Source organism: Sus scrofa, chromosome 3 (assembly GCF_054392235.1).
Source record: "Sus scrofa isolate SSC_HxYL_T2T_F1_AM1 chromosome 3, Sscrofa_HxYL_maternal_Yorkshire_Landrace_v2.0, whole genome shotgun sequence".
In the NCBI taxonomy this organism is placed as follows: domain Eukaryota; kingdom Metazoa; phylum Chordata; class Mammalia; order Artiodactyla; family Suidae; genus Sus; species Sus scrofa.
The window spans coordinates 91,827,845-91,851,117 of record NC_139385.1 but is presented as its reverse complement, the minus strand read 5'-3'; the positions used below and the strand labels follow the sequence as shown (position 1 = coordinate 91,851,117).

General features: G+C 45.6%; 1 protein-coding gene and 1 pseudogene across 1 annotated transcript in view; one reads left to right on the top strand and one right to left on the bottom strand.

The window, feature by feature from the left end:
* B3GNT2 (UDP-GlcNAc:betaGal beta-1,3-N-acetylglucosaminyltransferase 2) overlaps positions 1–4,106 on the top strand; it is a 32,624-nt gene extending 28,518 nt beyond the window's left edge. Inside the window, exon 2 of the mRNA XM_003125112.6 lies at positions 1,453–4,106. Coding sequence (XP_003125160.2) covers positions 1,462–2,655 — 1,194 coding nt within the window. The 5' untranslated portion in view covers positions 1,453–1,461 and the 3' untranslated portion in view covers positions 2,656–4,106. The remainder of the gene's footprint in view (positions 1–1,452) is intronic.
* A 7,429-nt stretch (positions 4,107–11,535) lies between these two features.
* Positions 11,536–11,844, bottom strand: LOC100521006 (non-histone chromosomal protein HMG-14 pseudogene; annotated as a pseudogene).
* Between the last annotated feature and the right edge of the window lie 11,429 nt (positions 11,845–23,273).

The following is a 23,273-nucleotide window of genomic DNA, read 5'->3' as shown; positions in this document are numbered from 1 at the left end:
CTATTCTTGGCCTTTGATATTTCACTAAAATGTCATTTTCATTTCTCTTTTCCTTCTTGCTATAAACCACAGAGATCCTAGATATACAGTTGGAGTTTTGACAAATGTATACACTCACGAGCCCCTCGTCCACATCACGACATACATTGGTACATACCTGGTACATGTCTATACCCCAGAAACTCCCTCCTGTCCCTCTTCATTCAAAACCACTAACCCCATTACTTTCAGATTTTTAGGGCCTAGAATAATTTTGAATTCTTGAACCTAACGTAAATGGAATTTGAGGTCTGTCTCTCCCTCACGGTACTGTTGTTGCTAGTAGCAATAGTTTTCCTTTTTGTTCCTGGGGTTGTTCCAAAGTATGAAGGTAGCACAGTTTTCACAATCCATTTTTCTGTTGATGGCATTTGGGTTGGTCTCAGTTGTGGGTGATTCCAGTATAGCTGCTGTGACTCTTTTCATTTTAACTTTCTGAACACTCAGAGGATTGGTGTCTTCTCTACTTCCCAGCCCTGCTACCTTGGGCAAGTGTCTTAATCTTTCTTCCTTGGTTTCCTCATCTGTAAAGTGGTAGGTTGAGGGAAAAATGTCAAAGTTATGAGCACCGTTTAAAAAAAGAAAGAAATAGGAGTTCCTGTTGTGGCTCAGTGGTTAATGAATCCGACTAGGAACCATGAGGTTGCGGGTTTGATCCCTGGCCTTGCTCAGTGGGTTAAGGATCTGGCATTGCTGTGGCTGTGGTGTAGGCCAGCAGCTACAGCTCTGATTAGACCCCTAGCCTGGAAACCTCCATGTGCCACCAGAGTGGCCTAGAAAAGGCCAAAAAAAAAAAAAAAAAAAAAAAAAAAAAGAAAGAAATAGAATAAAATAGGGGATCAGAGTGAAGTCCATGTACTTCACATGTTGTAGCCCACATATAAATACAGTTGTGTGTGTGTGTGCACATGCATGTACCTAATAAAAAATAGAAATTATATTTGTTATTATGAATTGTAAGCATATCTGTCTGCAGCATACTGATTTGTGTATGTCCATGTATAAGCAAGGAAGTTGAATGACCTGTAAGTTACCAGGTAAGTGCATATCTTTGCCCTCGGGTGTCTAATACAGCCCCAGTGTTAATGGTCACTTATGTGCAGCTTGCTATGGGCCAGCCACTGTTTTAAAAGCTTGCATATAAAAGCATGTGGCCCTCATAACTGTCCTGTCATATGGGTTATTAGCCCCATTTTATAGATGGAGAACCTAAGCTGTCAGTTACACAATTTGTCTGAATTCCCAGAGCTCAGTTCTAGGGTAGTAGGGCCCTGGTTTGAACCCAGGCAATGCCAGTCTAGAATCTGTGCTCTCAGCTGCTGTTCTGGGGGCCATAGAGAGGCAAATGACCTGTGAACAAGTGCCCTTAAGAATGATCTAATTAATACAGTGCTCCTGTCTTTTTTGTTTCAGATATGAGAAATGAGTGTTGGACGTCGAAGAATAAAGTTGTTGGGAATCCTGATGATGGTAAATGTCTTCATTTATCTGATTGTGGAAGTCTCCAAAAGCAGTAGCCAAGAGAAAAATGGAAAGGGGGAAGTAATAATACCCAAAGAAAAGTTCTGGAAGATATCTGAACCCCCCAAGGCATATTGGAACAGGGAACAAGAAAAGCTCAACAGGAGGTACAATCCCATCTTGAACATGTTAGCCAACCAGACGGGGGAGGCGTATGGATTTTCCAACATAAGCCATCTGAATTATTGTGAACCTGACCTGAGGGTCACGTCCGTCGTTTCCGATTTTGACAGTTTGCCAGACAGATTTAAAGACTTTCTGTTGTATTTGAGATGTCGGAATTATTCACTGCTTATCGACCAACCAGATAAGTGTGCAAAGAAGCCCTTCTTACTGCTGGCAATTAAGTCCCTTACTTCACACTTCGATAGAAGGCAAGCGATTCGGGAATCTTGGGGCAAAGAGACCAATGTGGGGAACCAGACAGTGGTGCGTGTCTTCTTACTGGGCCAGACGCCCCCCGAGGACAACCATCCTGACCTTTCAGATATGCTGAAATTTGAGAGTGAGAAGCACCAAGACATTCTCATGTGGAACTACAGAGACACTTTCTTCAACTTGTCTCTGAAAGAAGTGCTCTTTCTCAGGTGGGTGAGCACTTCTTGCCCAAACGCTGAATTCGTTTTCAAGGGCGACGACGATGTCTTTGTGAACACCCACCACATCCTGAATTACTTGAACAGCTTGTCCAAGAACAAAGCCAAAGATTTGTTTATAGGCGATGTGATTCACAATGCCGGACCTCATCGAGATAAGAAACTCAAATACTACATCCCAGAAGTTGTTTACACTGGCGTCTACCCGCCTTATGCAGGGGGCGGTGGATTCCTCTACTCCGGCCACCTGGCCCTGAGGCTGTACAATGTCACTGACCAGGTCCTTCTCTACCCCATCGACGACGTCTATACTGGAATGTGCCTTCAGAAACTCGGCCTCGTTCCAGAGAAACACAAAGGCTTCAGGACCTTTGATATAGAAGAGAAAAACAGGAATAACATTTGTTCCTACCTAGGTTTGATGCTAGTACACAGTAGAAAACCGCAAGAGATGATTGATATTTGGTCTCGACTGCAAAATGCTCATTTAAGTTGCTAAATTATGTACAAACTCCGTTTTGCATAGAAAGACATAGCTAACATAGTTCCCATGTTGTGTGTTCTCTCACATTAGGGGTAATTTCTGTGTTCAACCATCAAAATTGCCTTTATAAAGTAGTGTCCATTTGAGGGCCTCTAAGCCCTTCACTTGTGGTACTTTCTGAAAAGGGAAAGCAGAGGAAGATCCTAATGTTTTCTGGCGGATATGGCAAGATGATTGGCTCCAACCCTTCCTGCTGGCTTATGGCCATTGTTTTCTGATTTGCCTGCCTCGTCATCCGAAATCATGTTTCTGGAATTTGACCATTTTAAGTTATTTTTGTTTTGCCCTCTTAAGAAGAATATTCCCGTTTCTCATTATAATGAGTGAATTATCTGCCATTTAGATTTCCATGAACCTATTGGCTACAAAGACATTGTTATACATGACTCAGTGGTTTTGTGAAGTGGGATTATGTTTGTTTTCATGTGATTTGGATGAATTTTTAAAGTTGTCTAGAAATGGATTTCTGTTGAAATTTCCTGCCACCCCAACAGTATTTTCTTGCATTCATCTAATCAATCAGTTTTGCAGAATGAGAATCACTGTGTGGCATGTATCCAGTTTATCTTGTTATGGTCTTATGGTCATAAGGATAGAAAGTTTAACTCTCTTGTATTTGGCCTGCTGAGTGGTATCGTAATAATTCTGTTTCTAGTACTGGAAAATGAGTAGGAGTCCATAATCTTCAAACTGAAGATTGAATTGCCCCTAGCAACCATACTGTGTTTATGATTTTTCATCATGGACCAGAAACGCTTATGTAACTTTTGAACTTTAAGCAAAAAGATTGGAGTTGCAGACATTTTTACAAGTGGCTTGTCAGTTTAAAACTGCAGAATTCTGGAAGTTCCCTCGTGGTACAGCAGGTTAAGGATCCAGCATTGCTGCAGCTGTGGCATGGGTCACAACTGTGTCACAGGTTCGATCCCTGGCCCAGGAATTTCCACACGCCGCAGGTGCAGCCCAAAAAAAAAAGGCTGCATAATTCTGTTCTTGCCATATCGTCTCATATTCCTTATACAAAATTACTATTCTGAGTAGTGACTGCTTCCCTGTCTCAGTGTAGAAGTGCCTGTGTTTTTATTTATTGTTCAGACATTATAGACCAAACATTTTGTTAAATAAATTTTGTGTAATATTTTATTTGTATACAGTGTTTATGACAAACTATTTAAAGCATGATGTTTTATGTGGCAACATGTACCATAAGCTAATTGTTATTTTTGAATTTTAAAATTTGTTTTTTTAAATATTAAATAAAATTCTGCCAAACTGTTGCTTATATATATGCTATCTTGTAACATGCTTTCTTTAAATATTTTTGTGTTACAGAAATGAAGATTCTTAAAAGATATATATAATACTGGATACTGTAAAATGATGGAAATAAAATCATTGTATTTTTAGTGGTCATGTGTAATGTGTAGTAATCTACAATCTGTTTCCTCTGTTTAATTACATTTTCCCCAAGGAGGCCATTTCCCCCCGCCCCAGAAACTACTACGGTTATATTGTACTATACTTTTTTCTCTGTCTTAATGGGTCATCTGTCTTTGCATTTAAAATGCTTAAAGGATGGGAGTTCCCATCACGGCTCAGCAGAAACAAATCTGACTAGCATCCATGACGACGTGAATTCTCTCCCTGGCCTCGCTCAGTGGGTTAAGGATCCCAAGTTGCCGTGAGCTGAGATGTAGGTCGAAGATGCGGCTTGGATCCCGCGTTGCTGTGGCTCTGGCATAGGCCAGTGGCTGCAGCTCCGATTCAACCCCTGGCCTCTGAACCTCCATATGCTGCGAATGAGGCCCTAAAAGGACAAAAAATAAATAAAAATAAAGTACTTAAAGATGCTTTCCCATGCCGAGTCTTTGAGAAGAGCATAGATGTTTATGCTTGCACTGTCAATGAGTATAGAGAATTGAAGAAATGGAGCAGCGTCTCAAAGACTGTATCATCTCGGGATTCCCTTGGTGGTTCAATGGGTTAAGGATCTGACCTTGTCACTGCTATGGTTCTGTGGCTCAGGTGGCTGCTGTGGTGTGGGTTTGATTTGTAGCCTGGGAACTTACCCATGCCAAAGGCACAACCGAAAAAAAAAGGACTGTATCATCCTAGGCCATGTCCATTTTGGAACTTGTATCCATGGTGAGCAGGCCTGACCACGTAAGTTTATTTCCTAGACTTGTGTTGAGAAATCGCTAATGTTCAATTAAAAACAAATAGACATTGAATGAAATCCAAAAACCAGAAGGATTAGTATTATGAGACGGCCGTTTCGCAGACTGTCCTGCTGCTGGGAATGTCGAGGCCGTGTATGTGAGCAAGTAAGAGGACGCAGATACTTGATGTGGATTTTGAAGGCCTGTAAGGTTGGTTCTTCTAAAGGTTTCATGTGCCTGCATCTAACCTCTGCCCCTGTGGTTGCTAGCACCTCTCCCAGAGGGCCTCGTTACCAAGTCTGGTTTAGAGAAGAGTCATGAAGCTCTCAAAACATTCGTGGGTAATTGGATCACAATTTGCTTGTGTCCACATGAAAATGTTTGGAGGGCCACTGAGGGCCTTTTTTGTTTGTTTGTTTTGGCTTTTTTAGGGCTGCACCTGTGGCACATGGAGGGTCCCAGGCTAGGGGTCAAATCAGAGCTACAGCTGCCGGCCTACACCACAGCCACAGCAACGCTGGATCCTTAACCCACTGAGTGAGGCCGGGGATCAAACCTGCAACCTCAACGGTTCCTAGTTGGATTCATTTCCACCGTGCCATGACAGGAACTCCTCTCTGGCTCTATATTTGGCAGAAATTCTCATGCAGTCGTTGCCTGAGCCCACTACACTGGTCATCAACCTCACGGGCTTTTGGCAAAGGGTTTTTAGAGCTTTCCAAATGCTTGGGCTCTGTTTTGATATTGATGGATCCTTAAATCCGTGAAGCCCTCTCCGTGCCCATGAGATGGGTTCTCCCCCAAGCATCCATCTCTTGGAATGTAAGCAGCACAGTTTGATTCATTCTTAGAGAACAGTTCAACAGCTGAGGCCTCCGTGGAAACTGGTGTTTGGACCTTTTTCATGGTTACTCCAAGTCATGTTGATTTTTGAGTTTGAAGGTCAAAAAGGCTAAATGAGCATTGCCTGAGTTTGGACTTTTCATAAACCCAACCAGGCCCTAAGAGGAAAAGGATGAAAGATATCAGAATGGCTCATTTCCACCCCGACCCTGGTTTCCTTTCTTGAGTTGGTCAAGGGAGAATGGAAAAGAAGGGCAGGAAATTTGAGTCACACTTGAAGCTGAATCCAGAATTAAAGGCACCTGAAAGTGGCCACCTCCTTCCTACTTCTCTACCCTGATCGGTGTGGTCTGGAATGTCTGTCCTGGGTTGTCGTGGCTCCCTCAGATGCAGAAAGAGAAAATGCATTTATTGAGGAAAGGATGGCTTATTTTCACTTCCAGGAAAGCTGAAATGAATGAAGCTTTTAATTGGGCCAGAATTTAACTTCTCTGTGATCTCTCTGCCTTAAGAAAAATGTCAGATGAAATAAAAATTCTTGTTTAGAACAGGATAACAAATACTTCCATGTGCTGGGCTGTATAGATTATATAAGATAAATTAGTTTTTCCTTTATGTTAATTCTATATTGGCTTTCTTTTTTAAATGCTAGGGTCAGAGTTCCCATCGTGGCACAGTGGAAACGAATCCGACTAGGAACCATGAGGTTGCGGGTTCGATCCTTTGCCTTGCTCAGTGGGTTAAGGATCCTGTGTTGCTGTGAGCTGTGGTGTAGGTCACAGACGTGGCTTGGATCCCGAATGGCTGTGGCTGTGGCTGTGGCTGTGGGGTAGGCCATCAGCTGCAGCTGATTAGACCCCTCGCCTGGGAACCTCCATATGCCTCGGGTGCAGCCCTAAAAAGCAAACATAATAAATAAATAAATGCTAGGGTCATCTGCCAGATAATTTTGAAATTGAACTTTAATTAAACAATAAATCTGAGGAGTTCCTGTTGTGGCACAGTGGTTACGAATCCAACTAGGAACCATGAGGTTACAGGTTCGATCCCTGGCCTTGCTTGGTGGGTTAACGGTCCGGTGTTGCTGTGAGCTGTGGTGTGGGTTGCAGACATGGCTCGGATCCTGCATTGCTGTGGCTCTGGTGTTAGGCTGGTGGCTACAGCTCCGATTCGACCCCTAGCCTGGGAACCTCCATATGCTGAGGGAGCGGCCCTAGGAAAAGGCAAAAAGACAAACCAAACCAAACCAAACAAACAAACAAAAACCAATAAATCTGAGAAATTAGTTATCATGATTTATTCAAGTCTCACGTGAAAGGAAGGGTGTTTGCCCTTAAAATCATCTTAAAAGGTAGAGGCTGAGAATGAGGCACTTTTTTGTCTGTAAGGAGCCCGTAAAATCTTGTTTCTTCACATCATGTGTGAAATGCTGTACTTATTAATTGTAAGATGCAACACCTTTTACATAAGTTTAAAGACCAGTTCAATATGATTTGTAACAATTGTATCATATGACTCATTGCGGAAGTGTTAAAATGTGACATACTTCATCTTAGAATTTAATTGAAATACGGCATTAGTATACACACATACACTCTTAAATTGAAGATGGAGCTCTGTTGAGGTTTCTTTCCTTCTTCTGTCACTTTGATCTGTGTTTAGAAATGTTCGCTCAGGCAACCATGGTAGTGGCTTCTGAGCTCTGGCAGTGGTTTTCCTCCTGTCTGTTGTGTGTGTAAAAGGGGATGTATTGATTGTGCTGAAGCAGCACAAGTAGAGCTTTTAATTTGATTCTAATCCAAGGGCTTATTTCCAAGTCAGGGGCCTGGCAGGTGAACAGGGGTGCTTGCAGCTTCCTGACAGCTGCCCTGCTTCGGGGAAGTGCCCTTTCCTCCTATGCAAGCAGCAGGCCGACCCCATGAACAACTTGCGGCCTCAGTGTCAGCATGGGCTCACTCGTTGCTCTGGGATCCTACCATCTTCTGTCGTGCCCATGCTCATCCTGTCTTCAGCTAACACTCTCTTCCAGTTCATCATCCACGCCCTTCCCAGACTGGCTTTCCTAACCATTCTATGGAAATGGCCATCAGTAATCCTGATCCTGGCACCAATTTCAACCCCCTCCCCTTTTAAAGGAACTATGTCAAAATGAAAAAAATATTATCCTACCCTTGGTTGGGGTTCTTCCAGAAACAGACCTTAAGAGGCGGATTCTAGGAGTTCCCTTGTGGCACAGCTTGTTAAAGTTCTGGTGTTGTCACTGCAGCAGCTTGGGGTTCACTCCCTGGCCAGGGAACTTTCACATGCAGAGGCACAGACCAAAAAAAAAAAAAAAAAAAAAAAAAGGAAGGGTTCCCTTTGTGACTCAGTGGTTAACAAATCCAACTAGGATCCATGAGGATGTAGGTTGGATCCCTGGCCTCACTCCTTGGATTAAGGATCCAACATTGCCATTATCTGTGGTGTAGGTCGCAGACACGGCTCGGATCTTACATTGCTGGCATAGGCCAGCAGCTGTCACTCAGATTTGACCCCTAGCCTGGGAGCTTCCATATGCTGTGGGTGCGGCCCTAAAATAGCAAAGAAAAAAAAGGAAAGAATATTAGTATCAAGGGACAGTTTCTTTTTTGTTGGGATCAGAGCACTCTGATTCTAGTGCAAGAGGGTCCATAGTCCATGGCAAAATGATGCGAGGAAGGAGGGCAGCCAGTAGAAGTGTGTGCTAAGCCACCTGGAACTGGATTTCAGGTCAAGAAAGAATATTAAGGAAGTTCTCTTTGTGGTTCAGCAGTTAACAATCCCGACTAGTATCCATGAGGATGTGGGTTTGATCCCTGCCCTCTCTCAGTGGGTTAAGGATCCAGCGTTGCTGTTAGTTGTGGTGTAGGTCGCAGACAAGGCTTGGATCCTGCATTGCTGTGGCTCTGGCGTAGACCGGCGGATACAGCTCTGATCTGACCCCTGGCCTGGGAACCTCCGTGTGCCCTGGGTACGGCCCTAAAATAGCAAAAGCAAAAAAGGAAAGAATATTAATATCAAGGGGCAATTTCTTTTTTTTGTTGGGATCAGAGCCCTCCCTGCCTTGCCTTGACCTTGCTAATACCCACCCTGTTCAGCCTCAAGCACCCTGACCCTCCTCTGACCGCCTTGGAGTGAGGCCTCTCCTTCCCTCCCTTGTTTGTCTTTATTTTCGTGATGACAACTGGCGCTGGCCTGAAAGGGCCTGGGACAGAGCTGTCTCCCCCTCTGTATAGCTCAGCAGCTGAAGCTACTGAGGGGCGGGGTGGGGGTGGGGATGGCCCAGGCTAGAGGGCCCTCGGGCTTTTTCACAGACACTCAACGCTGCCCAGGCCAGTAGCCCTTCAGCTGCCAAAATTTCCTGAGTGGGTAGGAAGAGGCCAGGCCTTCCCAGCTCAGTCTGGCCCCACCCAGCTTCTCCCCGGGCCCCAGAGAAAGGCCTGGCTCTCACTTCCTTTGAATCACTGGACTTTTCCTCCTCGTGTTCAAGGCTTCAAGGGACTGGGCTCAGAATGCCTTTTCCTACTTGTCCTACTTCATTGCAAAATGAGACAGAGTCATGGGTTGTTAACTAATCATTAGGTAATTTATTTCCCGTCTGTGGGTAGAGAGGAGAATGGAAACAGAGAACTTTGTTGGCACATCGAAGAGTTAGCCGGGGGCCAGGTTGGAGGAGCCTAGCAGGAAACCTAACCATGCAGAGCCCCAGGGTCAGACGACAGGTTTCAGGATCCAAAACAGTGACAAGGCTCAAGTCCTGTCTGTCCTTCCCGTTGGAACCTGGGGGCCCCCCCGCACACCTGGAGCCTCTGATCCGCTCTTGCCCTCCTGGCTGGGAGAGGCCAAGGGAGAAAAGAGAGGCCAAGGGAGAAAAGCCAGAAAACGATCACGCATGGGCAACCCAAGCCTCCTCACGAGCAATAATCTCACATGGATTTTTCTGCTTGTGGGATGTGAGACATGAGCGGTGGACATTGAGGGGCGAAGTTGTTGGGCTTAAAGCTGGTGGGAAATGCCTTTATTTATTTGATTGCAAAAGCCTCCCCGAGTGAGTCACTGTGGAAAGAATGAAGAAGGAGGGGTTGTGATGCCTGGTCGGGAAAGCTGGAGAACCTTCTCACTCATGGAGTCCTGCTGGATGGAAGAAGACGAACGGGATGAACAGAAGATGCAGGACAAACCCAGGGAGAGCCCGCTGGCCCGAGAGGCAGGGGAGGAGCACTTCACAGCCTGTCTTGCTGGTCCCACCTCCAGAAATTGTACAAGTGCTTATTAGAAGGAGCTGGCACCGCCCTGCAGCTGAGTACCTGCTCAACATAGGGGCTGTCCTAGCATTTACACCCTCCAGATTTTTTTTCTTTCGTACCTGAGAATTTTTTGGGTTGTTTTAAGAATCAGTACACGGGCATTTCAGTTTGTACACAATCTTACTATATGCAACCCAAATCTAAAACCTCATATAGTTGTTCTGGTGACTTTCCAGCTTCAAATTTGGAGGCCACTTTTCCTTAACAGGATATCAAGTACCAGTACCTTCAGATACTGATCTGCTGTTATATGTCCCATGAATTCACAAGTTAATATCATATACATGACATCCTCAAATCTTCCGTCATTCACAACACATTAACAAAGTTACTAGGAAAACTGGACTACGAGACCAAAGATGTTACCGAGTGCACAAAACTCTGAGCCGGGGAGCCAAGATTAAGGAGTGGTTTGCCTTAGGAAACAATGGTACCAGAAACAACACGGGAAGAGAACTAAGTAATTAAAGTGTTCAAGACATTAAGTGAACAACTGATTTCCAAATTGCCATTTAGTATGTTTTGTGTTTTTTTTATTTTTTATTATTATTTTTGCTTTTTAGGGCTGTACCGTCGGCATATGGAGGCTCCCAGGCTAGGGGTCTAATCAAAGCTACAGCTGCCAGCCTACACCACAGTCACAGCCAGATCCGAGCTGTGTCTGAGACCTACACCGCAGCTCATGGCAATGCTGGATCATTAACCCACTGAGTGAGGCCGGGGCTTGAACCCGAAACCTCATTGTTCCTAGTCAGATTCCTTTCCTGCTTTGTGTTATAGGATATAAAAGCTACCCCTTCGGCTACAGCTCCGATTCGACCCCTAGCCTGGGAACCTCCCTATGCCGCAGGAGCGGCCCAAAGAAATGGCAAAAAAAAACACAAAAAAACAAAAAAACAAAACTGCGTTGCTGTGGCTCTGGCGTAGGCCAGCGGCTACAGCTCCGATTCAGCCCCTAGCCTGGGAACCTCCATATGCCGCAGGAGCGGCCCAAAGAAATGGCAAAAAAAATAAAAAATAAAAAATAAATAAAATAAAAGCTACCCCTTGAGTTCCCGCTGTGGCACCACAGGATCCATGGCATCTCTGCAGCGCCAGGACACAGGTTCAATCCTCAGCCCAGCATAGTGGGTTAATGGTTTTGGCATTGCCGCAGCTGCAGCACAAGTTGCAACTGTGGCACAGATCTGATCCCTGGTCTGGGAACTCCATATGCTGTGGGCAGCCAAAAAAAAGAAGGGGAAAAAAAGCTACCCCCATCTAGGGAACGTTAGGCTGACTCCCAAGACAATCGAAGCCTCCCATACTCACTATCCTATTATTTTCTGGTTGTACCAAAAAATAAACAACCAGCAAATGATTTCACCTCTTTTAAAAAAGTGTGTACACTTAAAAATGTTTTGAGAGTTACTAAAAAGCCTTGCATTTGCAAAATAGTTGATAAAACTATTCCTTTGGATTGTACAAGAAAGGAACCAGGGATCACTGACAGGACCAGGCGTGAGGTGTTAATCAGACTTGGCTTCTTTCTCTCCTGCTTCATCAGAGACTGGGCTCTCCTCATTCTTAGTTTCTCTGTTTTCTGCAGGTAAATCTTTAGTCTCTTGATTAGCCACTTTGGCCTATTTTCCTGTTGCTCTTTTATTTTTTGTTTGGTTTGCACTTTTTTTGTCTGAATGTTTATCCATTCCTGCTGCCTTTTTTGGCTTTATTTCCACTTCTGCAGGAGCAGATTTAGATGACAGACTCACTCATCTCCTCTTGGGCTCCTCCTTCGCTGCCTCCTCAGCCGAGCTGACCTTCTTCTTGGGCATCATTATGGCAGGGCAGGTGTACCAAGAGCTTCGTGAAGCTGGCCTGCCTGGCTGCAGCTGCTACCCCCACCAGAGCTGCTGGAACTGGCAGATTTTTTTTTTTTTTTTTTTTTTTTTTTTTTAATGGCCACACCTGGGCATATGGACGTTCCTAGGCTGAATCTGACCTACCCTGCAGCTTCAGCGATGCTGGATCCTTTAACCCACTGTGCCAGCCAGAGATTGAACCTGCACCTCCGTAGCAACCCGAGTGGCTGCAATTGGATTCTTAACCCACTTTGCCACAGCAGGAAATCCTAGATTTTTAATAATATGGCAAACAATGTATTTTTCTACTTTATTCAAAGTCTGGGAATTTTTCATTGCTGGCAGATGAACCCCATAAATTACTCTTCTAAGATGGGATTGGTTTATTTGGAGAGTGTTGCACTTAGAAAACTTGAAATTCAAAAATAGTTTTAACTTTAAATTAATTTTTGACTCACAGAAAAGCTGTAGAGCACAACTTGCTGTCGTGCCTCAGCGGTTAACGAACCTGACTAGTATCCACGAGGATGTGGGTTTAATCCCTGGCCTCGCTCACTGGGTTAAGGATCCAGTATGGCCATGAGCTGTGGTGTAGGTTGCAGACGAGGCTCGGATCTAAGTTGCTCTGGTTGTGGTGTAGGCTGGCAGCTACAGCTCTGATTCAGCCCCTAGCCTAGGAACCTCCATATGCCTTGGGTACAGCCCTAAAAAGACAAAAAAAAAAAAAAAAAAAAAGTTGTAGAGCAGAGAGTACCTGTATACTTCCACCCAGTTTTCCCCACTGTTAACGTCTTAACCCTAACTATAACCATACCCATAGATATCACAGTGGGATCAAAGTGCACATTGGGTCAACCAACAATAGGAAATCAACATTGCTCTAATTCTATTATCTATACCACAGAACTTATTGGAATTTTACCAGTTTTTTCCACTAATGTCCTCTGGGGTCCTATTCAAGGTCCCGCATCACATTTAGGGATTTTTCCTTGGCCCTCTCCAGTCTATTCATTTCTAAACCTTCCCTTTCCTTTCATAGATTCAATACTTTTGAAGAGTACTCACTATTCATAGACTTCACTGTGGGCTTTGACATCCACACGATTAACATGGGGTTGTATTTCTTTGGCAAGAGTATCACAGAATCGATGTCTTGTCTTTTTCAGTGCATCATGTCATGGGCTCCTGAGTGTCCACATGTCCTCTTCCTGGAAATTTTAATCTCCTTCACTGGGATTCTGCTGTGTAAAACACTATCTTTCTCTTTGCAGTTAAGAAATATCTTGGAGGACATTTGTACATTTAAAAGTTTGTACAGGGAGTTCCTGTCATGGCTTATTAGCAGGTTAAGAACCCAGCCTAGTGTCGGTCAGGATGTGGGTTTGATCCCTGCCTTTGTTCAGCAGGTTAAGGATCCAGGATTGCCGTGAGCTGTGGCATAGGTCACAGAGGCAGCTCAGACCCCGAGTTGCTGTTGCTGTTGCTGTGGCTGTGGCCTAGGCTGGCAGCTGCAGCTCCAATTTGATCCCTAGCCTGGGAATTTCCCTATGTTGCAAGTGCGGCCATAAAAAGAAGAAAAAAATAAATAACTAGGCCTAAAAAATAAGTAAAATTGCACATTTAAAACAAACAAATAGGAATTCCCGTTGTGGTGCAGTGGTTAACGAATCCGACGAGGAACCATGAGGTTGCGAGTTTGATCCCTGGCCTTCCTCAGTGGGTTAAGGATCCAGCGTTACTGTGAGCTGTGGTGTAGGTCACAGACACTGCTCAGATCCCGCATTGCTGTGGCTCTGGCGTAGGCTGGTGGCTACAGCTCTGATTAGATCTCTAGCCTGGGAGCTTCCATATGCCGGGGGAGCGGCCCTAGAAAAGGCAAAAAGACAAAAAGATAAAAAAAAAAAAAAGAAAGAAAGAAAGGAAAAACAAACAAACAAATAACAGGTAATGCATGGAAAGGACTTATTTTTTTTTTTAGGGTGGCACCTGTGGCCAATGGAGATTCCCAGGCTAGGAGTTGAATTGGGGCTGTGGCTGCCGGCCTACACCACAGCCACAACAACACCAGATCTGAGATGTGTCTGCAACCTACACCACACCTCATGGCAATGCTGGATCCTTAACCCACTGAGCGAGGCCAGGGATTGAACCCACGTCGTCATGGATGCTAGTCAGTTTCGTTTCCACTGAGCAACATCGGGAACTCCTGGGAAGGAGTCTCGCGTGTAACAGGTGCTCAGTGATATAGCTGTTGCTTTCTTCATCACCACTATTACTGTTTGTCCCACTTCTGTCCCCTGTTTACCTCTGGTGCTGGTTACCTCTACCATTCCCTTCATCATCCTCTGCATTTCCCACCCATCCCACCTGCACTAGTTACTTCCTCACACTGGGGATGGCTGTCTCACTTAAATATCTGCAGCCTCAAGAAGGGCACAGAAAAGCTGGTTGCATCTCAGCACATGGAGATCAGAGTGGAGCCAGAGCCTTCTGCTTCTCCAGCTCGAGGAGGAAGCTGTGCTAGCAGGTGGGGCACTCACCTGTCTTTGAGGGATGTGCTTACTTTAGAGGTGACCTGGGTTGAGGGGGCCCTGCTGGCCCGTATTCCTCATGATGAAAGTCTGGACCAGACCCCCAGGGCCCATGGTCACACTCCTTGTGGACCTGGAGGAACAGGATGAAAGAGAGTCCATCTGGATGAGGCCTTAAAGCAGGAATGAGCAGAGGTGGATTCCTCCTCTAGAAGGTAGTAGAGTTTTCTCCAGCGAAGTAGTGGGTTGTGACACTGAGCCTCCTTCAGGGGTCACACCAGAGAGGAAGAGTCAGGTCAGGGGTCGGGGGAGCACCCGGCCCTCTCTCTCTGTCCTGGGCACTGGGCAAGGATGCCCAAGTTAAAGCAGCCCTGGATCCGATTAGCTGGGAGCAGGGGCTTGTTGGCCATGGTCGGGAGATGCCGGTGTGCTCGAGGACGCCTGCTACGAATTGCTTTCCAGGAGGTTCCTTGTTCTTTTAGCATACAGGCTTTATTTACAGGATGGCTTTTCTTGGCAGCCATCTCAGCCTCCCAGACTCTTCCCCTGCCTCAGAGCATTTGGGCTCTATTTTTACCCAGAGCTGAAGTTTCCCATGTTTGAAAATAGCTGCCATGCATAAGACTGTTGTAGCTGCTGTTTTGCCTGCAGCACGCTTTCCTCTGTCCTCTCCTTCTGGAGGCAGACCGAGCCCCAGGACTCAGGCACCAGGGCGCTCCTCCTCCTCGGGGCTGATGGAGGTACCCGGCCAGCTCCCTGACTCTGCAGGAAGCTTCCCACCGGCAGAAGAAGAGAATGAGGCACCCTGGGTGGAAGCAGGAAGCGGGTGGCGAGAGCAGTGGTGACGCCAAGGAGCCTTTGAGCCCTGAGCCCATGTCCACTGCTGGCCTTCCCGGCTGTGTGAGCCAACACCTCCCCCTTCCTCTCAAGCTCGCTAGAGTTGGGTTTCTTGGTCCTGGCTGATGCCATGAAGCCTAGTTCCTTCCCTGAGTTCTAGGTTGAGTCCAGCTGTGGGTGCCTCCAGGTTCCTCACCAAGGCACCAGATTTCAAACTGGTTGCTCCTGAGAGTCAACTGGGGGTGGGAGCTGATCTGCTTGTCTTAGGCCCAAGAGTCTGGATGGAAAGATTCAGGAAGCAGGCAGCAGGGAATATCTTTCTTTTCTCCCAGGGTATGTTCAGTGTAGGTCTGGAGATCCCTAGAGAAGAGGGTTTACAGCTTCTTTTTCAGGGTCAAGTTTATAGGCCTGGTTTATAAGTGTTAGCTCTGGTGACATGTGAAGAGCCAAAAAAAAGAAAAGGAAGAGGCAGAGTTGCCATCGTGGCTCCATGGTTAACGAATCCGACTAGCATCCATGAGATTGCGGGTTTGATCCCTGGCCTTGCTCAGTGGGTTAAGGATCCGGCGTTGCCCTGAGCTGTGGTGTAGGTCACAGACGAGGCTCGGATCCAGCGTTGCTGTGGCTTTGGTGTACGACAGCAGCTACAGCTCTGATTCAACCCCTAGCCTGGGAACCTCCATATGCCACAGGAGAGGCCCTAGAAAAGGCAAAAAGACAAAAAAAAAAAAAAAAAAAAAAAAAAAGGAAGAGGCAAGTGCATGTGGGCATGTGAGCTCAAGTGGGTACAACCTAGTTCCTTGGGAGGAGAAGGTGCTGGTGGGTGAGGAGAAGATGGGGGAGGGAGGGAGGGAGGAGCTGAGCAGAGTCTACAGCCATGGGGGGGGGGTCTCAGTTAGGGGTGGGCTAACACAGCCTGGCCTAGCTGGAGGGGAAGTGGGTTGGACACTTATTAGAAAGTTCTTCCCTCCCAGCTGCCCAGGGTTCTCCTGGCCCAAGCAAGCTGGGGCCTGGCAGCATGCAGCTGCTCAAGTTGGAACATCCCCTGAAATGACGTGATCGTTTCAGAAGACACGCTTGGTGTTGGAGGCGAGACCTCGGGGTCTTGCTGGAGGGAGAGTTAGGGGTCTGGCTGTATGGGAAGCACCCTGGCTGCAGCGGAGAGGTTCAGTGTGTCTGTGCAGTGTGATCTGCTAAGCCAGTCCTGGTTTCCTTCTTCAGTTCACAGATGAGGGGAGTGCGGCTTAAGAAGTTATGTCAACCCACGTTCACACAGCTAGCAAGGCATCTATGTGGGGTGTCCAGCTCCAAAGTGTAGGGGCTTTACCTCGCCGTGGGACTGTCTCCCTGGACCTTCCAGAGGAGGATGCATAAGGCTGTCACTGTCCCAGGAGGTGCCACCAGTGCTGTGGCATCTCTGCCCAGGTCCCCAGTTATGAGCTTCTATTTGTCCTTTGATCTGCTATCCAGAAAATTTCTCCATCAGCTACCACACTCAGGTTTTGTCATCTGAGAGTCTGACCCCAGCCCCACCCAGGTGCCTCACTGTGCAGACAGCCTGGTGTTCTGTGCACAAACCCACAATGCGTGTTAAATGAAGATGTGTAGCCACTGAGAAAATATGTTAGTAGGTGAGAAAACTGAGGTTCCTGGAGCGTGTGACCTCTTCATTTCAAACTGGCCGTGAAAGTAATGCAGGTTAGAGGTTGCCCAGGGCTTGGAGGTGACGGAGGAGAGAAGTGGGGGTGACTATTGAGGGTTTCTTTTTGGAGTGATGAAAATGATTTAAAATTCATTGCGGTGATGGTTGCATAACTCTGAATTTATTAAAAACCATTGATTCTACACTTCAAAAAGGGGAATTGTGTGGTATGCGAGTTATATATAGCGCAACAAAGTTGCTACTGAAAAGAATTAAATTTCACCAAATTTAAGGGGGAGAAAAAAGGTAAGGCAGGGTCTCAATTCCAAGTTTTGCACAAAACAGACCAAATCAATCAATTCTGCTTCCCCCAGTACCAGTAATAGACACATCAGGCTTCATGAAGATAACTGCTCACTGAAGGTGTCCTTTTCATGCTTCTCCGCCAGTTGTCCACACTTCCTTCCCATTCTGGAGACAAAATAAAGGCCTAAGGCTCTTCTGATGCTGGAACTCTATCTTTCTGATTCCATGATGTGGTGAGACCCCTGCCTGGTCATGAGCTGGTTGCTTGGAGTCAGGGGTGCTGTCCGGACCACAGGCTGCCATTCTCTTGGCCCAGTCACTTCGCTGCCCTCTCGTGTGTCACTCTGTTAGACAAGGGCCTCACCCAGGATGAGGCCAGTTCTGTCTCGGTGCCTGAGTCCCTGCTGCCTGCTGTCTTGTTCCCCCACTCAGTTGTCCTCAAAGCCCTGGGTTCTTCGCCAGCATGTTGTCTTCCCCCTGTAGCCACGGGGCAGGGTGGTCTGTCCTGATCACCTCTGTGCTCGCCCAGGACAGCAACTCAGGAGGTGGTCATCGAATGATGAAGATGTGAACATAGAAATAGATGTTGAAGGAAGATGTGTGTGAGTGCACAGCGAGTTTCTGATTTCCAGAGTGTTTTCCCAAGATTTTGTTCTAACCAGGTTGGCTGGTTTAATTTGAATTTAGTCTTTGTTTTCTTCTGCTCAGTTTTCATGTGAAAGTAGGTGAAAAATTCCATGAGGGCAGGTATCTGTTGTGTTTACCCATAATAGGAGCTCAATAGAGAGGTGTTGGAGTTCCCGTTGTGGCTCAGTGGGTAATGAACCCGACTAGCATCCAGGAGGACATGGATTCGATCCCTGGCCTCGCTCAGTGGATTAAGGATCCGGCATTGCTGTGAGCTGTGGTGTAGGTCACAGATGCGGCTTGGATCCCGTGTTGCTATGGCTGTGGCGTAGGCCGGCAGCTGCAGCTCTGATTTCACCCCTAGCCTGGGAGCCTCCATATGCCGCAGGTACGGCCCAAAAAAGCAAAAAAAGAAAGGAAGGAAGGAAGAAAGAAAGAAAGTTAGTTGTTGAATGGATGAATAGATGAACATGGTAATATTTGTTGAAGGGAGAAAAGGTAGTGTGAGGAGTTCCCGTTGTGGCTTAGCAGAAACCCATCTGACTAGCATCCATGAGGACGCAGGTTCGATTCCTGGCCTGTTCAGTGGGTTAAGGATCCAATGTTGCCATGGCTGTTGTGTAGGCCAGTGGCTACAGCTCCAATTCAACTCCTAGCCTGGAAACCTCCATGTGCCGTGGGTGCCGTCCCAAAAAGACAAAAAAAAAAAAAAAAAAAAAGATAGTGTGACAATGAAAAGGTCTCCAGAGAGGAAAGGAAGAAAGAGCAGAGAAGTGTTTGTTCCACCTAATTGCTAACTCTTCATTTTATTTTATTTTATTTTTTTAGGAGTTGTCCCCTGAATTTTTTTCAGTTTTATTGTAATATAATCCACTTACAGCACTGTAAAAGTTTAACATGAACAACATGGTAATTCGACTTATCTATACCATGAAATGATTACCACAGTCAGTTTAGTGAATATCCATCACCTTGTATATATATACACAAAACCAAAGAAAAAGAAAAAACATTTTTTCCTTATGGTGAAAACTCTTAGGATTTACTCTCTTGACAACTTTTCTGTACAACACATGGTGGTGTTAATTGTAAAAATCATATTGTACCTTTACATCCCTAGTACTTACTTCTCTTATAGTTGGAAGTTTGTGTCTTTGGACCACTTTCATCCACTTTCCTCCCCTCCTGCACCCTGCCTCTGGTGACCACAAATCTGATCTCTTTCTCTCTTAAGTTCAGTGGTTTTTTTGAAGGGTAACTGACCGACGACACTATGTTTGTTCCTAGGGCACAGTAATTTGATTTTTTTCTGTACATAAGTAATTTGATTTTTTCTGTACATAAGTAATTTGATTTTTTCTGTACATAAGTAATTTGATTTTTTCTGTACATAAGTCTAGTTACCATTTCTTTCCATACAAATGCATCCTGAAAAAGAAAAATGGGGGAGTTCCCGTCGTGGCACAGTGGTTAACGAATCCGACTAGGAACCACGAGGTTGCAGGTTCGATCCCTGCCCTTGTTCAGTGGGTTAACGATCCGGCATTGCCGTGAGCTGTGGTGTAGGTCGCAGATGCGGCTCGGATCCTGCGTTGCTGTGGCTCTGGCGTAGGCTGGTGGCTACAGCTCCGATTAGACCCCTAGCCTGGGAACCTCCATATGCCACGGGAGTGGCCCAAGAAATGGCAAAAAGACAAAAAAAAAAAAAAAAAAAGAAAAATGGAGCTGGAGGAATCAGGCTCCCGGACTTCAGACTATACTCAATCGACAGATTCAATGCAATCCCTATCAAATTACCAAGGACATTTTTCACAGAACTCGAACAAAATATTTTAATGTTTGTTTGGAAGCACAAAAGACCCAGAATAGCCAAAGACATCCTGAAAAACAAAGATATTATCATTGTTATTATTATTATTATTATTATTATTGTTATTATTTTGGCCATGCCCATAGCATGCATAAGTTTCTAGGCCAGGGATTGAACCTGAGCCACAGCAGCGACCCGAACCACTGCAGGGACAATGCCTGATCCTGAGCCACAAGGGAACTCCTCACCTTATTATTGACTGTACTCCCCACACTGTACATTTCATCCCGTGACTCTTTTTTTTGTAACTGGAAGTTTGTACCTCCTAGTCCCCCTTGTCTATTTTCTCTCATTCCCTGCCTCTTCCTCTAGCTAACTCTTTAGTTTTTCCTTTCTTTATGTCCTATCCTGACTCCCTACATGGACCCAAACTGCCTACGCAAGAATAACCCGAGGGGGTTCCCTTCGTGGCTCAGCAGTTAACAAACCCGACTAGCATCCATGGCCTTGCTCAGTGGGTTAAGGATCTAGTGTTGCCGTGAACTGTGGTGTAGGTAGCAGATGTGGCTCAGATCCTGCATTGCTGTGGCTGTGGTGTAGGCCGGCAGTGCATTGCTCTGATTTGACCCCTAGCCTGGGAACTTTCATATGCCGAAGGTGTGGCCCTAAAAAGCCAAAAAAAAAGAATAACCTGAGGATAGTAAATACCTGGCCACAGGTACTTGTCAATTAACTCAAAGACTACCTGAATTACTTCCTGCCCATTCCTCCAACTCCCACTTACCTCTGCTCTTAGCTTTGATAGCTGTCCTAATCCTGCTTTATGACTTATTTTGAGACCTGAATCTCAGCTCAAGACATTTGACTGGAAATTGGCATTCAGTCTCCAGCCCTGGAGTTCCCACTGTGGCTCAGGTGCAGCCATCAAAAGGAAAAGAATCCAAAAGAGTATCTGTGAGGATGTAGGTTCAATCCCTGGGGTAAGGATCTGGCGTTGCAGCGTAGGTCTCAGACGTGGCTTGGATCTGGTGTTGCTATGGCTGTGGTGTAGGCTGGCAGCTGCAGCTCTGATTCCACTCCTAGCCTGGGAACTTCCATATGCCACGGGTGCAGCCATAAAAAGGAAAAAAAAAAAAAATCTCCAGCCCTGTCTATGGCCACAGTGGATGAGACACTCCCAATTCCTGCCCCACTCTGCAGGCCAACCAACCAGGTTGTGTCCTGCCCAGTGTTCCTGTCAGTGGAGGGAGATAGGAAATTAATCTAGAGATCAGCTTCTTTTGGGAGGAGCCTCCTAGTGTCTAAACTTAGTGACATGCTTCTAACCAGCGGAATACAGCAAAGATGCTGAGAGGTCACTTTCATGGTTAGGTTATAAGTGATTTCCTGTTAGCCTACTCTCTCTTTTGTTGTCACTTTGGAAAAGCCTATGTGGCAAGGAATTGAGAAGAGCCTCTGAGAAGGGAAATGAAGCCATTAGTCTAACAGCTCTTAAGGAAGTGAATCCTGCCAACAACCATGTGAATGGGCTTAGAAGCTGCTCCTTCCCCATTTGAGTGTCCAGATGAGACTGCGAACCTAAGACCAGCACACCTTGGCTGCAGCCTTGTGAGAGACCAGAAGCGAGGGCTGGACTCAACTGTGCCTGAATGTCTGACCCTCAGAAAATGTGAGATAATAAATGCATGTGAAAGCGCTAGGATTTGATGAACTTGTCACTCAACAGAGATCACTAATACATTGTGAATGCATTTTGGTTTAGGCTCTCCAGCAAGGGATACATTTACTGTAAAGCTAGTGAAGTTGAAGTGTCTGGGTTCCTCATTTGCATAATCTCTGTGCACAGCCCTGGGAGAGTCCCTAGCCATGTGTTCACAGTCAGGTGTTGCAGTAAAGTTTACAGAAAGCATTATAACTGCAATCAGTTAGGGCTGGTGTTACATACTACCTCAGCTTTCCCTCCCTCGTACTTCCTCTTGAGTTGGGTGGTGTGGCAATCGGTGGGGACACTGGAGGATTTGACTTAGGGGAATTTGATTTGGAGCTATGTTTCGTGGGACTTGGAGGTGTCCAGGCATGTGGCTTGCAGTGGCTTCTGTGTAGAGTCGTTTGTTGCCACCAAAGTTTCCCAGGCTGGTACCTTGACAGAGTTGGGATTCAATCCGAGGTTCATCTCATGGATTTAACACTAGACTGGGTTGATTTTCATATTCTTGGTGCTTCATCAATGGCTTTGGTTCCTTAACTCAAAGGTGGCATGAGTGTCTACCTTCAGATAGTTGCTAGAGCTGGTACTATTTTCCATCTTCCGCTGGTCTAACACCCTAGCCTTATCACCCACTGACACTAGCCCTGGGCCATTTACTTGACCCACAGAACTTCTCTCTTTGCTGGGCCTGCCTGTGCTCATACCTCTCCCTCAGCCTGAAATGACTTCTCCCAAGCCCATCTCTGTAGAAACTTCCTAAGCTTTTGCTGTCTTGATATGAAATACTGACATAACATAAAACTCATAATGAGCCACTAGGAGGATATTGGTGGAAAAATGGAGCCTGAGTGTAGTCAAGCCAAGAAGAAGATGAGTCACTGAACAAGAAACTTGAAAGTCTCTGAAATTAGATACGGCTCCTATATAAAAGGAACTTGATCGTTCCCCACATGTGGGAAAAATTCTAAGGACATGCGTGACATTACAAATAATGAATTGTGAAGCTGAAAGAGACTTTCTAAACCATCAATGAAAAGCAAGTTTTGATCAAATATGCTAGAAGAAAGACTGAATTATCCTTCTGTTCTCCCTGTAAAAAAATCATTTCATGGAATTGTTGTTCTATAAAGTATAATCAGAGTGTACAGAACAAAAAGTATAGGGAAAAAGTATTATACAGCTTTATACAATTTTTAATTTTTTGCAGTTTTCTTCCTTATTTTAAGAAAAAAGTTTTGCGTGTATTTGGAGTTTTGTGTTCTTTCTGCTAAGAGGGTCACAAAGCTGTATCAGCTGCAGGGTCCACAAAGCCTGGATCTGTTCCTGTTCCCATCAAGTAGGAGAGAAAATTCCTTGATGCAGCCATTGGATCCCTTCTTCCTATTTCCCCCCCTCTGAGTCCAGCTGTACCTTGTATTTCCTTAAAAGGGCAATTAAATAAATAAATTTAATTTAACTAAAAATGCTTTGGTTTTGAGGAGAGCAGACAGAGGGAACAAGTGGTTAAACGTGTCTTTTGTCTGAAAGGTGGTTGGATGGAGAAGCAATGAGAGAAATTCTCTGTAAACTGGGAAGATGGCAGAATTAGAATCTGATTCTGAGAAGTTATATTCTGAGATGCTTCAGTTAATTGTGAGACACACTTTTTTTTTTTTTTCTTTTTTTTGGTCTTTTTAGGGCTGCACCCACAGCATACGGAGGTTCCGAGGCTAGGGGTTGAATCAGAGCTACAGCCTATGCCACAGCCACAGCAACGCCAGACCTGAGCCATGTCTGTGACGTACACCACAGCTCATGGCAACACCAGATCCTTAACCCACTGAGTGAGGCCAGGGATCAGACCTGCATCCTCACGGATACTAGTTGTGTTCATTAGCCACTGAACTATGATGGGAACTCCGAGAAACACCTTTCTAATAGTTGACCTTACATCAAGGACCTGGC